Raw genomic sequence first — 17,367 nt, 5'->3', positions numbered from 1 at the left:
CATTGCATGGAGGCAGGATTATGTACCTGTCAACATGGTTTGTGAACTATACTTGATGCGGAAAGTCGACCGTCTTGAAGATTCTTGCTACAGCATGCGTCCTGCCACCTGATGTTGTACCAGAGCACAAGCATGGCGGTGGGAAGAAAAGGACGACTTCCAGAGGTATAGATACGCTTCTGAAGAGGGAAGTAATCAAGAATCCTCGACTGACAGCAGCAGAATTGAAGAGAATGCGGCCCCAGCTGTTACAAGACGTCTCAATTCGAACTATTCAACACTACATGCAGAAGGAGCTGGGTTTGCCAGGCCGCACTGCAGCCAAGAAACTGCTTCCCACTGACCGCTTGAAGAAGCAGTGCATTCAGTTTGACAAGAAGTGTGCACACTGGACATCGGATGAGTGGAGAAAAGTTATATTTTCCAATGAAAGCACGTCTCAAGTGTTCCAGGTGCTTTCTGCCAAGGTTCGTTGCCCTGCCTTCCGTAGTCAATATGACCCTGCTTACACGGTGCCAACTGTTAAGCACCCACAATCAGTAATGGTATGGGGGTGAAATGGGAAAGGGAGGCCTCTACTTTCTTCCTAAGAACTTGATGATGATTGGTGGCCAGTACATTCAAGTTCTGAAAGATCATTTGTTACACATTTGGTATTCGTGGGTGTGGCTTTTTCATGCACGATTCAGCTCCATGTCACAAGTCAAGAAAGGTGACAAAATGGCTTCAGGATTATCGGATTGAGGTCCTTGACTGGCCTGGCAACAGTCTGGATCTAAATCCGATAGAAAACTGCTTGACAAAGATGAAGAAAATAATGGCAGAGAAGAAGACACCCAATCTGGACAACCTCAAGGCTGAACTGACAAATGTTTGGTGCAAAGAAATGTCCTTAGATTACTTTAGAGATGTAAGTGATTCCATGCCAAAATGCATCCAACTGGTCCTGAAAAACAAGAGAAACATGATTTCACATTAATGAATGGCATTTCATGAACAAACATTGTGATACACTGTGATTTCTGTGTTTTTTAATTCCTTGTGGGGGGAGGTCGTACATCAGTTTATGGTAGCTGTACAATATCTCCCATGGGAGTCCATTTCTGAAGTCATGTGAAAGAGCCTCAGGCACCATGGCAAGCAATAACAGGCTCAAAACTAACCCTTGATCACTCCAGCATTCATGGAAAACTCAATCACGCAACTATCCATTCACTCACCTGGGTGTGAGCACTCTTAAACAGTACCATAACCACTTTAACTGGCCACTTCTCAATCCTAAGCTCTCTCATTGCCCACTTCACCACCTTCCTAGGAACTCTGTCAGAGGCCTTCTCTAAATCAGCAGAAAAAAGTAGAGCTTTCTCTTCTTTCCTGTATATTTTCCTGAAGGTGCCAGACAGTAAATATTACATAAGTTGTCCTCTTTCCAGGCATAAACTCAAACAGCATTTCTTGAATATTCACTTTTTCTCCTATCATATCTTCCAGGACTCCATTACCTTCATTATCTGTTCTGAAAGTTTTATGTCTGTTTAATTTCCACTGTACAGGGCATTGCTTTTCCCCTTTTACACATTTATCATCACACTCTTCAGCCAGTCATCTGGAACAATAGACTCATATACAATTGAATTGATCATATCAGTGACTAAACCCACTTCTGTATCTCATAAAGCTTTCAACATTTCAGCAGTCAACCCAGACACACCAACTGGCTTCTCTAACTGCATCCTGCATATTACCCTGCTCATAGCAGCAGCATCAATCAAAGGCCAGGGGCTGAAGACTAGTTCTGCTGACTGCAAATCTTTCATATTCCAGTTGAAATCTTCATTCAGCAACTGGTTATAATGCACTCTCCAAGCCTCTTTACTATTCTCTCATCCCACCATTAACTTTCCTTCATCATTCTTCACACACTGCACACCTGTGATATCCCCATTTCCTCACTTTATCTGTTTTGCCACCATAAATGCCACATTCTTCTATCTATCTATCTATAGCCCGATGCCCTAATCCCACAAAGGGTGGCTGCAGACAAAACGCCTCCAAGTCGCTCTGTCACCCACCATTTGGCTGCCCTCCCCCCAGCTCACTCCCCTCTCCATTATATACCTCTCAACTCCATCCCTTCTCCTCATCCTCGGTCTCCCCCTCCCTTTCCCTCCATCCACCTCACCTACATACACCCTCTTAGTCAGTCTTTCATTCTCCATTCACTCCACCTGTCCAAACCGCCTCAGTATATTTCTCCTAATTTCCTTAATCACATCCACATCCACCCCACAACGTTCTTTCATTTCATTTGTCAACCTGTCCCTTCATGTCACTCCACATGCTCCTCTCAAGTAACTCATTTCCACTGCTCTCAGTCTCGACTTGTTCCCCTCTAGCAAGGTCCACATCTTGCTTCCATACGTCAGGGTAGGGATCACAATACTATCATGCAGTGACATCTTAACTTCCATACTCCTCACCTTATTTCTCATCACTGCTTTCAGTGAACCAACAACCTTCCTTCCCTGCTTTACCCTTTTACGCACTTCATCCCGATAGCTTCCATCCTTACTCATAACACTACCCAAGTACTTGAATGCACTCACATTCTTCATATCCTCACTATCCAACCTCACTGTACATTCCGTGACCTCATTCCTCTCAAACACCATAACTTTACTCTTGTTTACATTAACTATCAGATTCCTCTTCGTACACACTGACCCAAATTCATTCACCAAACCTTGCAACTCCCATTCATCTTCACTCAGCAATACTGTATCATCAACATACAGCAACACTGGAATCTTCCACACCTCACCCTTATTCATTACAGCCACCCCCATATCCACTGCCCTACCTTGCACCTCCTTTACAACCCCATCCATGAATATACAGTAATTCTCATACTATCCAGTCGCCCACATTCCGGACATCCCCACTTACTGGATATTGTGATCCCGCGATCCAATATTCCCAAAATGGGCCAAAAATCGCAAAAATTTGAAAAAATCCGACTTTTTTCTTCTCATAATTTGAACTCGGCACGCGCAGCGCTGGCCAGCTGTGTTTTGGTGCGTAGTTACGCCGCCGTCTGCTAGAGCACCCCTGCATCCTCCCCACTTACTGTCCATCTCTTGTTGTGAGTGCATGCTCGTGATCGTGGCCGCCCATGTGCTCGCTTTTGTGGTGGTGCCTTACCTGCTGCAGGCTCTGTTGCTGCTCTAGTGCCTCTTGTTAGTGTGAGTGATGATGACCCCGCCGCCTGAGAAGAGGAAGAGAGTGGTTTTGACTCTGGAGAAGAAGAGGGAGACATTGGACAATGTGGATGTGGGATGGTCTACCTCACGCATCCTTCGTGAATTCAGTCTGGCCTGATCTACTTTGTTTGATATCAAGAGATCCCGCGACAAACTCATGCAGTACACGGCTTTGTCGAAAAGCAAACGCAACGTGGAGAGAAAGATGATGTTTACTCCCAAGTATGCTGAAGTCTGCCACTCCACGTTGATTTGGTATCGACAGCAACATGCTGCTGGTGTGCTGGTGTGTGGCACGGAGTTGAAGGCTGCTGCTGAGAAGTTCTCGAGGCTTCATGACGCCCTAGACTTCAAGGCATCCGAGGGTTGGCTCTTCGCGTTCAAGTTACGACATGGCCTTACCAACCGTAAGTCTCATAGGGAAGCATTGGACGCCATTGAGGATGGAGTAGAGAAGTTTTGGCACAAGGTGAAGCGCTTGATTGACAGGGAGGGCCTCACTCTCGGTCAAGTCTACAACGCTGACTATCTATCTATCTATTGCCAGACGCCTCAATCCCGTTTGGGGTGGCCACAAACAAATCGCCTCCAAGTCGCCCTGTCCCCCGCCATTTCACTCCCCTGCTCCCAGGTCACACCCCCCTCTCTCATATACCTCTCCACCCCATCCCTCCATCTCATCCTCGGCCTCCCCCTCCCTCTTTCCCCCTCCACCTCACTCACATACACTCTCTTCGTCAGTCTTTCACCCTCCATCCTCTCCACATGGCCAAACCATCTCAGTGTGTTCCTCATAACTCTTCCTATCACATCCACATCAACACCACAACGATCCTTTATATCCTCATTCGTCAGCCTGTCTCTCCATGTGACTGCACAGGCTCCTCTTAAATAACTCACTTCCACTGCTCTCACTTGACTTGTGTCCTTCCAACAACGTCCAAGCTTCACTTCCGTACGTTAGAGTTGGTATCACAATACTGTTATGTTGTAACTTTTTCACTTCCATGCTCACTTCCCTGTTTCTTATCACTGCTTTCAAGGAACCAGCAACCTTTCTTCCCTGCTGTACCCTTTCAAGCACTTCACCCTCAAACCTCCATCCTTACTCATCACACTACCCAAGTACTTAAACGTACTCACATTTTCCAATTCCTCACCATCCAACCTCGCTGTACATTCACTGACTTCACCTCTCTCAAAGACCATCACTTTACTCTTCCCTACATTCACCTTTAGATTCCGTTTCTTACACACTCTCTCAAACTCATCCACCAAGCCTTGCAGCTCCCCTTCGTCTTCACTCAACAACACAGTATCATCTGCAAACAACAGTACAGGGAGTTTCCAAACACTATCCTCTCTCACCAGGGCCACTCCAACATCCACTACCCTACCTTGTACCTCTTTTATTACCCCATCCATGTACAGATTGAACAACCATGGAGACATGACACATCCCTGTTTCAACCCAACAACGCTGACGAAACTGGTTTATTCTATCGCTCTTTGCCTACGAACACTAACCGAGGAGACGGAGAAGCGTGTACCTGGCCGCAAGCTCTGCAAGCAACAGATATCTGCTTTGTGTTGTGCCAGTACTAACGGCATGCACTGGCTTAAGCCCGTTATTGTTGGCCGTGCAAAGCAGCCCTGGTGTCTTCGCGGGGTAATGGATGTCCTTCCTGTCGTTTGGTACCATTCTTTGAAGGCTTGGTTCACTGCCCAGATCTTCAGAGACTGGTTCCACTGCCATTTCATCAAGGAGGTCATCAGTTACCAGACGGAGAAACTGGGAATTCCACGCGACCAGGTAAAGGCCCTCCTTCTCCTTGACAATGCACCTGCTCACCTGTGCGACAAGTACTTGGTGGCTGAGAATGGGCGCATTAGGTGCATGTTTTTGCCACCTAATACGACTGCTCTTATCCAGCCAATGAACCAAGGAGTGATCGTGGCAACGAAGAGACTGTACCAACGGAAGGTCCTGGACGAGGTGATGGTTGTTCTCGAGGACGAGGACGATTGCAGGGAGGGACGGGACACGCAAGGCCAGTGGACTTTGGAAACCCTTCACCGCTACAACATCGTCTGCCATTTACAACTGGGCCAGTGCATGGAAGGAAGTCCCTGTCAAGACTCTAGAAAATGGTTGTCTCGTCTGCTTCTCGGAACGGATGTGGAGCGCAATTTCCTAGGTTTTGACATGGATGACTTCCATGCACGTCTACATGCACATGGGGACGATGCTGATGTCAACGAAGTGCATGAGTGGTCGGATGACGACGAGGGCGATCCTGGGTATCAGACCATGTTTGTTATCGAGATCGCATCTTCAGTTGCAGGTGTCAGTACCCAGCTTGAAGATTCTGACAAGGATGGGGACGATGATGCGGACTCCTCTCGGCGTGACTCTACTCCAGCCATCCCCAAGCTGAGCACACTCCAGGAACACGTAGAGTTCGTTCTTGACTACCTGGAACACCCGGACTGTGACAGGGAGATGGGGCCCTTGGGACTTGTTGAGGAAGTGCGTGCTTCCAGGCAGTGCATCATTAATTGTCAAAATCGTTGTTCCTTGCGTTAATCAGCCATTGACAGTTTTTTCAGACCCTGACCCCCGCTGTGCCCAGCCCTGGCTCCACTCCATTGCCTCCCCAATACAGGCCCTCATCCTCCGAGCCACAGCCCAGCACATCAGGCACGGTGGAGTCGCCACTTGACGTGAGTTTGCGCCTCTCTTGAGAATCGTCTGCAGTGGGTACTCCATCACCATGACCCAGCGATGCACCAAGGCCACCTGCGTCAGCTACTCTCAGACTCTGACAGTGATTAAACGTCAAGAACTTCTCCACTAGACCACACGGGAATTTACAGTGTTGTGCAGTGGAAAAAAGCAGTGCATAGTGTTAAGAAATTAGAATTCCGAGTGCAAAGACTAAAGTGCAGAGTGCAACACTGATTTTATAGACTTTCAGTTTAGCGCAAATTAACTAGAGTGTGTTATGTTTAGAAAATGGATTTATGAGTGCAAAGACTTTAAGTGCAGAGTGCAGCACTGATTTCATTAAGGTACAATGGAGCGCAAGTAAGACTAGAGTGCACAGTGTTAAGAGAATGGAATTCTGAGTGCAAATGACCAAGTTCAGTGCAAGACTTCATGTACAGTGTACTGCAGGTGCTTCAGGTACTCCTTTTTACTGTCAGAGTCTGAGAGGAGGCGGGTTTTTCATCGAGATGACCAGGGACTTGTTGTAAGTACCCAGAATGTTTCATATTGTCCTGTATTTTCCATACGTACCTCTAAAACCTCATTTCACTCTTTTATGTCCCTTATTGGTGTGAATAGGGTCTTAGGTGCTATGCATGTGCAGTAGGGAGGTGTTTTTCTGAGTTAGGCTAGGTTTGGGTCCATAACTACCAGTCCAGGAGCCAGGGACTTGTAAGTACCCAGAATGTTAAATATTGTATAAACTCACCTCTAAAATCTCGTTTTGTGGTTCTTTTACATTTGTTTCAGTCTTTTATGTCCCTTATAGGTGCTATGCATGTCCAGAGGGAGTTGTATAGGTGTTTTTCTGAGTTAGGGTCCATAAGTACAAGTCCAGGAGGCTGGGGCCCACTATCCAGACGGGACCACTTTCCGGACATGCCTTTGACTCTAGTACATTGAATAGTGGAGGGACTACTGTATTAGACAGCCATGGAGACATCACACATCCCTGTTTCAGTCCCACATTTAGATCAAAGAATTCATTCAGCTCACCATCCACTCGCACAGTAGCCCTAGTTCCCTTGTACTGTAAAACACCATAACTTTGGACTGCGCACAAATTTTGGACATTTTGAGAAAAAATGTAATAATTCAAGTTTACTGGAAGAGAGTGCAATATTTGCAAGAAAATAATGATGTGGGTAGGTAGGGTAATCTTCAGAGATTATAATGTACAAGTCCTATTACACTAACTTGAATATGTGTGGGTGAAAAAATTTATGAGTCAAATGGAAAAAGAACTGGCATTTTTAACCCTGCAAAACTTTGTTCACACAGAACAAACAGTTTCAATTGTAAGAACATGATTAGTACGATTATATGTGGAAAAGGGTTGTAAGTACTGGGCAGGAAACTATTTTAAAATATATACAAGCATAATGATGCTGTGACTGTTTTAATGAATATTTCTTTATTTTATAGAATAAATTCCTAACTTCGGACAGATAAATTTCTGGAAAAATACAGACTATAGGTATTTGTGTGCGCATGTGTGTGTTACTAATGTGTGTAGCTCGTTAGTACGTTCCATGGTGCCTTCATAACATGTATTTACCTATTTGTACTTACCTATTTGTAGTATACAGGAATTGAGCGATGCTCGTGTTGTCCTGTCTCCATATCCACATTTATCTAGTCTACCTTTACACACATGAATGTTTTTCTCCTGCACCACCTTTTCGTCTAAGTTGTTCCAAATACTTATGTAATTACCCAATATACCTAATTGTGATACACACAAAATATGCGTGCTCGTGGGTTCCCATTGCTGAATCTCAATTTAGCTTTAAACTCGTTTAAGTTTTTAGACTGGACGATCTCTTTGTCCAGGCCATTCCATAAGTCTATACTACTGTAAGGAAAGCTATATTTCTTGATGTCCCTCAAGCAGCTTGACTTTTTCAATTTCATTCCATGTCCTCTTGTTGCTCTCTTATCCCATAAAAACAGATCTTCTTGGTCAATTTTATCTACTCCCACCATGGTCCTGAACACTGCAATCATGTCTCCCCTCTTTCTCCTTTCCTCTAAGGAAGGCAAATCCAGCTTTTCCAGCCTCTCTTTGTATGACAGATCTGCCAGATTGGGGACCATCTTGGTTACTGTTCTTTGTATTCTCTCAATCTTGTTTATATCTTTCTTTTTGTGTGGGGACCACACTACTGCTGCGTATTCTAACCTAGGGTGGATCATGGCCACTATCAATTTTTCATCATCTCCTCATCCATATAATGAAATGCTATTCTTATGTTAGTCAAGAGTTTATACTTCTCTCTAACTATCTTGTTAATGTGCTTTTCAGGTGACAAACTACCCTGGACCAGCACTCCCAAATCTTTCTCTTCTTTCATTTTTGTGATTAATTCATTACCCAATAAATAGTTCAGTGATGGCCTCCTGGTACAAACCATTTCCAATATTTTACATTTCTTTACATTAAATTTCATTTCCCATGTCCGGCTCCAATCATGTATCCTATCCAGATCCTCCTGCAGCATTTTACAATCCTCTTCAACCTCTACCTTCCTCAAGATCTTTACATCATCAGCAAACAGACTTGCATAACTGTTCACTCTATCTACCATATCATTTACGTAAATCAGGAACATTACTTGCGCCAACACTGAGCCTTGTGGGACTCCACTTGTTACTTCCCTCCATCCAGACATCCTATCCTTTATTACTGTCCTTATTTGTCTGTCTCTCAAAAAGTCTCTCATCCATTCCAGGAGTTTCCCCTTCAGTCCTCCTATATATTCTAGTTTCCACATTAGTTTCTTATGAGGGACCTTATCAAAGGCCTTCTCTAAGTCTAAGTACACACAATCCACCCAACCATCTCTCTCCTGTACCACGCCAATTGCTCTTGAGTAAAAGCTCAACAAGTTAGAAACACATGACCTTCCACTTCTGAATCCAAACTGACATTCAGCCGAAATATTCATCTCTTCTAGATATTTTATCCATCTGTCTTTCAGGATTCTCTCTCACAATTTTGTGACCATGCTGGTTAGAGACACTGGTCTATAATTCCGGGTTCTTCCCTGTTTCCTCCCTTATAAATTGGTACCACATTTGCCCTCTTCCATTCTTGAGGCACTTTCCCCTCTTCCAGAGAACACACTATTAAACTGTGAATTTTATCCGCCAGTTGTTCTCTGCATTCCTTCAGTACCCAGTTAGAAATTCCATCAGGTCCTGGGGCTTTCCTTACATCTTGGGTTTCCAGTAATTTATACACATCCTGTACCTCCACTTTTATATCTTTTATCACTACATTTCTAGTCATACCCTCCCCTTCCACAAACTCTTTTTCATTAGTGAAAACCGATTGGAAACATCTGTTCATTATTTCAGCTTGCATAGCTGCATCTTTATAGACCTCTCCTTTTACTGTCAGTTTAGTGATTCCTTCCTTTTGTTTCAGTTTGCCATTAACAAATCTATAAAACAGTTTGGGTTCATCCTTGCATTTGTCTATTATACCTTTGTCATAATTCCTTTCTTCTTTTCTACGTATTCTTGTGTATTCATTTCTAGTTCTTTTATATTCTTCCTTTGTTCTGTTGTTACCTCTCTTGCTCCAGTTGTTCCATGCCTTGTCTCTCTCTTTTTTTTGCTATCATACACCTTCTGTTAAACCACTCCTTTTTCCTGATTTCTTTCCCTCTTACTCTTGGTACAAATTTTTCCACTCCCAAATTATAGAGGTCTAGAAAGATATCCCACTTCCTTTGTATCTCTCTTGTTTCACTGAATTTTCTCCAGTCCGCATTTTCAAAATTTTTTTCAGTCCTGTGAAATTTCATTTCATTCATTCATTCATTGCCAGACGCCATGTATCCCAAACGGGGTGACCAACGGCTTAGAGTTAATTGTTTTACAGGGAGGGGCACTAATCCTCCACCAACCCCACTTGACACGTAGGGATGCCAACAGCATCTGGTGTTCCCAGGCGGTCACCCATCCAAGTACTAACCAGCTTTCCCAAAATTGTATCTTCCCTGTCTATGTTGATTTGTGTGCGTGTTAGTGGGTGTGTGGGTGTCATTAGAACCTGTAAGAAGTTTTTAACATTTTATTATTTCAGTATGCTTTTGTTGAGTTAGTGAGGTAGCTAGTTGATAATTAAGTGAAGGTTTGTTTAGGAATAAGAGGCCAGTTCCTCTTACAGTTTGGGATATATGCAATGCATTTTTATATATTTTTTTCATCTGAAAAAGTTTCTGAATAGTTCTTAGTTATATTTATGGCCAGAATACCTCACAACAGTGTGATATGATGCAACTTAATGTGATCTTATTTTATGAGCTCAAAAAAGAAGATGTTTTTGGATATTTCTCTATATTTATGTATAATTCGGGCCACGAATGCCCAGTATTTTTTTTTTACATTTTTTAAAAACTTCTAAAGTGTCCGAGGTTTGGACAGTGTGTCCAGAGATAGGTTCTATTAACCATTCTCATGCTTAAAGGGCAAATACATGGATGTCCGAAGTTTAGAAGAGCTGTCTGAAGTTAAGAAATTTGTTCCTAACTTCAGATACTTGAAAAGAAAAAAAAAAAAAAAAAAAAAAAAAAAACGATTTTAGCATGGCTATTTTTTTTTTTATTATATGAATTCAGTAGGTACTGTCCCAGGCTACCACATGACACCAACTTGGATAAAATTGCATCATTTTACACAGAATTATTCATTAAAACCTATGAAGAATGTCCGAAGTTAGGGTGTTTTATGGTACGTATTCTTTACAGCACTCAGCAATTTCCCATCCACTCCATATATTTTTAATACCTTCCACATACCTTGCCTATCTACTCTGTCATATGCTTTCTCCAAGTCCATTAAGGCAGCATACACTTTCCTTCCCTTCTCTAGATACTTCTCCACTAAACATCTTAGAATAAATATCTGATCTACACACCCTTTTCCCTTCCTAAATCCCCCTTGTTCCTCTCCAACTAGCTCCTCTGTTATATGCCTAACCTTATCAGTAAGTATTCTACCATATATTTTTCCAACCACACTAAGATGGCAAATACCCCAGTGGTTACCACATACTTCTCTCTTCCCTTTTCCTTTGTGTAAAGGAACAGTTATACCTGATTTCCAGTCCTCTGGAACTCTTCCCCCTTCCCAAGTCAATCTACACAACTTCCATATCCACTTCACAACAATCTCACCCCATACAGTAGGGCCTTACAACTAGCGATCTTAAGAGACTGATGAAACCTCACTAGTCATGATACTGCTAGTTTGGAGGCAAACTTTACATAGCGAAAAATAAAAATAGACTGGAACATTTAGAAAGTTTGACTGTTTTTCCATTTTTGTCTACTTTGATCCACTAAATAGTCACATTTTTATGTTCTATCTATCTATCTATCTATAGCCCGACGCCCTAATCCCGCAAAGGGTGGCCACAGACAAAACGCCTCCAAGTCACTCTGTCACCCACCATTTGACTCCCCTCCACCCAACTCACCCCCCCCTCCCTCATATACCTCTCAACTCCATCCCTCCACCTCCAGTACATTTTTATGTACTTATTATAATTAATAGGACAAAGCAACAAAAAGTCACCATTAAATGCACAGAATGCAGTTTATTGAAAGAAAAAGTTGGGAGTTGGGAGTGCGCATGCTTGCTGGGAATATGCGCCATCACCACCATTGCCACCCTCCTCTCCACCACTGCCACCCTCTCGTGCACCAGCCTTTCTCCGTATCTCCTGTAGTGTCTCATCATCACTTTCAAACCCTTCATAGTCGTTAGGTTCATCACCATTGCCACCACCAGCCACAGAAGCCATGAGGCTTGCAAAAACAGTGAACAGTGGGGGTAGCCAGGTATAAAAAAAAGGGCATGGTCACACTAGCGTGGCGATGTGCAGGACAACAGTGAATCGAAACATGCCATATGACTGGCTTGCTAGGTGCAGCTTACTCACTAGAGGAGACTTGCTCACTAGGAAAACGAGTCAATGTGCCTTGCGACTCGCTTGCTAGACAACGATTGCCACAGAGTCACTAGTTTCGAAGTTTTTGTCGCTAGTTATGAAGCTGAAAACAGTTTCTATCCTATCACTGGACTTGAAATCGCTAGTCAAAAAACGTTAGTTGCGGGGCACTACTGTACTTCAGCATTTCACCACACACTCCATCAATTCATGGGGCCTTTCCAATCTTGATCTTCATTGCTTCAACTACTTCCACCCTACTGATCGCTTCCTCCCTCCTCTCATGTTTTCTTCTCCCAGCCATTCCCCAACCACTTATACACACACTGCTCTCACTCTCTACATTCAACAAATCCTCAAAGTGCTCCTTCCATCTCCTCATTTTCTCTCTCTTCTTCACCAACAATCTGTTATTACCATCTTTCATTCCCCTACTATTTCCCCTTTTACACTGTCTTACTTTCTTTACCTCCTTCCAAAACAGTTTCTTACTCTCCCTCCGTTTCACACTCAGGCTCCTCCTAAACTCTTCATCCACTTTCTTCTTACTTTCCTTCATCAGTCTCTTCACCTCCCTTCTTTTGTGCACATATACCTCTCTCTTCTCTCTCTCATCTTCACCCTGACCTATACTCACTAGCCAGTCATTATATGCCTTCTTCTTTTGTTCCACAGCTCGTTTCTCCTCATCATTCCACCATGCTGTCCCTTGCACACCCTTGCATCTCCTCCTCACTCCACAAATCAACTCGCACGCTGCACCTATCTCTTCCGTGAATATCTTGGATACTTCTTTCATCCCTTCCATCTGCTCTAACTCATACCTTCCCAATCATTCTTCTACAATGCTCTTATACTCTGCCATTTTCTCACCCTCTAGCAACGTCTCCGCTCTTTTCACGGGAGCTGTTTCCTCCTGTCTGCCCCTTCGTCTCTTGACCTATTTTCTCTGCAGCCTTACCTTGGCCATCACTAAGTGATGATCTGAGATTTTATTCCCCCACCCTTTCCACACTCTTGCATCCAACACTTATCTTCTCATTCGCTCATCCTCACACACGTAATCTAGCATTGCCTTTCGTTCAACAAGTTCACCGTCCATCCTCCTCATGACCCTCCATGTATACCTGTGTATCATCTTATGCCAGAAGAAGGTGTTGGCTATTGCCAACCCCTTACTAGCACAGATGTCCATCAAAGCACTACCATTCCCATCTGCTGCAGCTGGCACACCCCACTGACCAACCACTCCATCCATTTGTACATTCCCAAGTTTGCCATTCATGTCTCCAATCAAAAACACTCTCTCACTTCTCTCAAACTTATACATACATGCTTCTACACTCACCCAAAACTCATCTTTCACTCTTGCCACTTGGTCCTCTGTTGGCGCATACGCACATACAATCGCCCAAGCTTGTATACCTACTTTCATCCTCATCCATACAATCCTTGCACCCACTGTTCCATGCTCTCTTATATTCTCCTTCCACTTCTTGCTTATCATCAGACATACTCCCTCTCTTGCCCTCTTATTCTCATTAACTCCCGCACATTCTTTCTTTTGGCATTAATAGGGTATCCAGTAAACATCTCTGAGACTCAGATTTTGCCCTGTATATTTCCTTTCTGACCTTATGCTTGACAGCCAAATATTTCTCTCTGTTACCACCTCTTTTCCATTCCTGGAAACAACTTTTCTCCTTAACTGTGGCTTCTACACCCTCATACCTCCACCATGCTACCTTGTATCTTGGAGGCCGACTTATTCATCCACACACCAAATCAGTCACTCAAGAGATTGTTCTTGAGAGCTCTGTACTGCCCATTTACACTTCTGTCTACATTTCTGTTCAGCCACCACTCTACTCATCTCTACATAGAAGGCATCCCGTACTGATTGACTTTTGAACTTTCATATTTTCCTCTTGGATACATAGGTCCTTCACTATGATCTCCTTTAGTACCATGTCGCATATCAGTAATTTGTGTTGCTGCACACACACTCTTTGCCCCCAATAACTTTAGCATCCTTCACTACCCTTCTGTCCTCCTGCCTGACCAAGCAATAGTTAATCTGGCTGCTGTTACTCCCAGATGCTTATGTACTGTAATCAGCTTACACTCTCTTTTTCTTAAAGTGCTTGTTTCACAGTCATGTTCATTGCCTCTCATTTCTGTTATCCTTTCCCCTTCCTCATTTCTCATACCATACCTGCATCCTCCATGCACCCCTTCATATCCATGTGCTGCAGCACCAACATGAGCATATAAATCCCCACCCAAAACTAATTTCATCATCCCCTGTACCACTGTGCACACATACTTAGAGTCTGTCTTCTCCTCATCCAAGGCAACTTGTGGAGTATATGTTGATATTATTCTGACCAGGAGCTCTTGGAACAACATTTTTAATGCTACAGTCCTTTCATTCTTAGTACATTTATAACACACTCCGACCGATGGAGCACGTGCCACATCCCCACTCAAGTCTGCCACTACAGTTCATAGTCTCTCTAAGTTACTCTAACCTGAATAAAAACATTTTGAGATCTGTGTAAAGTCAACAATGCCATATCTGATTGACAGGGTAAGAGGAGTGTGGCAAGATGAGAGAATATAGATGAAACTTAGAATTTAGCCATGTTGTGATGTTAGAACCGTTAGGGAAGAGTGACTTATTATAACACCTAAAAATATTGTCTTGGTTTCTTCAGTTTTAGTTTTGGTTTGATACTGTACTTTTATGCTTGAACAAAGCATACTGTCTTTTCAGTACGGATATTAACCCTCTCGGGAATGATGATGCAAATCGCGTCATATCAGTGTTGGACTGGAGTAACCAGTGATGCAGTTTGCATCATTTTGGATGAAAATATTCACCAAATATCAAGTTTTCATAGGAAATGCGTCAAACTGGGGTGCGTTGTAGAGGAGTGTATGCATGCCAAGGGTAATCATATGGCAACACTGTCTTAGCTATTTTATGATTGCCAGAGAAAATAAAGCAATTATACATTGTTGGTGATTCTTATCGAAATTCCAAAAACACGGTGAGAAAGCTAATGATATACTGCATCCAGACATATGCTTTGCTCATGAGCAGTGTGGGTAAAATTTTTCACTAGGATGGCAGGAACTTTTTTTAAAAGTGATATTTACCCTTGATCAATTTATTCTCACTGCATTTCTGTAGCTTCACTCAACAGTTTTGAGTGTTTTTATTTGCTTTTACTGTATTATAGTAGAGACATTACCAAAGATGATGGTATGCTGTTTATACCGATATAACCAATTTCCAGGGGCTAATTTGGCCATGGAACTTTTTTTTTTTTTTTTTTTAGGCAGCTCCCTAAGCTGGTTTCTAAGCTGGGTTATCAGCTTCATTCATGCCATAGAAACCTGTTGGAAACTTACAGTTCCCGAAAGGGTTGACTCCACCAGTATGATGGGTCTCTCTGTGTGAACAGAATTATCTATCAGCAGGGGCTTGCAAGGGACAGCATTTTTTTTTTTTTTTTTTTTAAGCGAGGAAGAAGGAACCAAAGGCCATGAGGCCGCAAACAGTTCCCTCCAAGAGAAAAACAAAACACAATAGAGAGCCAAATTCAAGATCTGGTCATTTTGAGATGCCTGGACACACTGCGTTTGAAAGACTGGAGATCATAGGCAGCAGGAAATACAGACAGAGGGAGACAGTTCCAGAGCTGACCTGTTGCATAAATGAAAGACTGGGAGTAACGGTTAACTCTTGCATTAGAGAGTTGGACAGAAAAGGGATGAGAGTTTGCTGCCAGACGGGTGCTACGCGCCCGTCGTAGAGGTGGAGGAAGGCAAGCAGACAGTTCAGAGGAGCAGTGACCATTAAAGTAGCGAAAGAAAAGAGATAAAGATGCAACAGTGCGACGAAGAGACAGAGGTTGAAGGGAGTCAGTAAGAGGAGGAGAGTTAATGAGACGAAAAGCCTTTGACTCCACCCTATTGAGAAGAGCTGTATGTGGGGAGCCTCCCCACACATGAGAGTTGTACTCCACACAGGGGCGGATAAAACCCCTGTATAGAGTCAACAATTGTGCAGGGGTAAAGAAAGAGCGGAGTCGGCTTAGCACACCCAATCTCTTGGAAGCAGATTTTACAAGAGATGTAATATGATCTTTCCAAGATAAGTCCCGAGTAAATGAAACCCCAAGCATGTTCAAGGATGATGCAGGATTAAGCTGAATATTATTAAACATTAGTGGGTATACCTGTGGAAGATTTTGTTGGGTTGATAGGTATAAGAACTGAGTCTTAGATGCATTAAAAAAACCATATTATTTTTACCCCAGTCAGAGATACGAGCCAAGTCAGACATTAGGTGTGCCATAGCCTCATCCCTTGTTTGTTGAAGTAACTGTTGAGATGGGTGTTGCGGGAACCGAATGGAAAGGTGAAGGGTGGAGTCATCAGCGTATGAGTGGATAGGGTTAGATGTACAGCTTAGAAGATCATTGATGAATAAAAGGAAGAGAGTTGGTGATAGGACAGAGCCCTGAGGAACACCACTGTTAATAGATCTAGGAGAAGAAAGATGGCCGTCTACAACAGCAGCTATGGAACGACCAGAAAGGAAGCTAGCGATGAAGGCACAGATAGAAGGATAGAAACCGCAGGAGGGCAGTTTGGAAATTAAAGATTTATGCCAGACTCGATCGAAAGCCTTTGAGATGTCAAGTGCAATGGCAAAGCTTTCGCCAAAGTCCCGAAAGGAGGATGACCAGGAGTCTGAAAGGTAGGTGAGAAGATCACCAGTGGAGCGTCCCTGACGGAACCCGTACTGACGATCGGAAAGAAGGTTGTGATAGGAAAGATGCCTTAAAATTTTTCTATTGAGAATTGATCCGAAAACTTTTGAAATACAGGACGTTAAAGCAGTTGGACGATAGTTGGAGGGTTGGGAGTGGTCATCCTTCTTTGGGACTGGCTGAATGAGAGCAAACTTCCAGCAAGAAGGAAAGGTACAAGTTGACAGACAAAGGTGAAAGAGTTTGCCTAGGCAGGGTGTAAGTACAGAAGCACAGTTCTTGAGAACAACAGGAGGGACCCCATCAGGTCCAAATGCCTTATTAGTACTGAGGCCAGTGATGGCAGAAAATACATCAACTGAAGAAATTTTAGTGTTAGCCATGAGGAAGTCAGAGGGGGGAAGTGATGGAGGAACAGCTCCGGAATCGTCTAAGGTGGAATTGGAGGAGAAAGTCAGTGCGAAGAGATCTGCTTTATCGGTAGAAAAAATAGCTACAGAGCCATCAGAGTAGAAAAGAGGAGGGAAGGATGATGAGGTAAAGTTGTTAGAAAGATTTTTGGCAAGGTGCCAGAAGGAGCGGGAAGAATTC

General features: G+C 43.3%; 2 protein-coding genes across 2 annotated transcripts in view; one reads left to right on the top strand and one right to left on the bottom strand.

The window, feature by feature from the left end:
- The window catches only part of LOC145403069 (uncharacterized), a 34,932-nt gene extending 23,087 nt beyond the window's left edge, over positions 1 to 11,845 (bottom strand). The window contains exon 1 of the mRNA XM_080274906.1: positions 11,682 to 11,845. Within this exon, the coding sequence (XP_080131032.1) occupies positions 11,682 to 11,845 (164 nt within the window). The remainder of the gene's footprint in view (positions 1 to 11,681) is intronic.
- The window catches only part of LOC145403335 (beta-galactosidase-like), a 415,229-nt gene that overhangs the window by 189,735 nt on the left and 208,127 nt on the right, over positions 1 to 17,367 (top strand). The gene's annotated exons all lie outside the window — the stretch shown is intronic.

Source organism: Coenobita brevimanus, chromosome 60, assembly GCF_032717465.1.
Source record: "Coenobita brevimanus isolate Jiangsu-jjx chromosome 60, ASM3271746v2, whole genome shotgun sequence".
NCBI lineage: Eukaryota > Metazoa > Arthropoda > Malacostraca > Decapoda > Coenobitidae > Coenobita > Coenobita brevimanus.
This window is presented reverse-complemented; position numbering and strand designations above follow the sequence as displayed.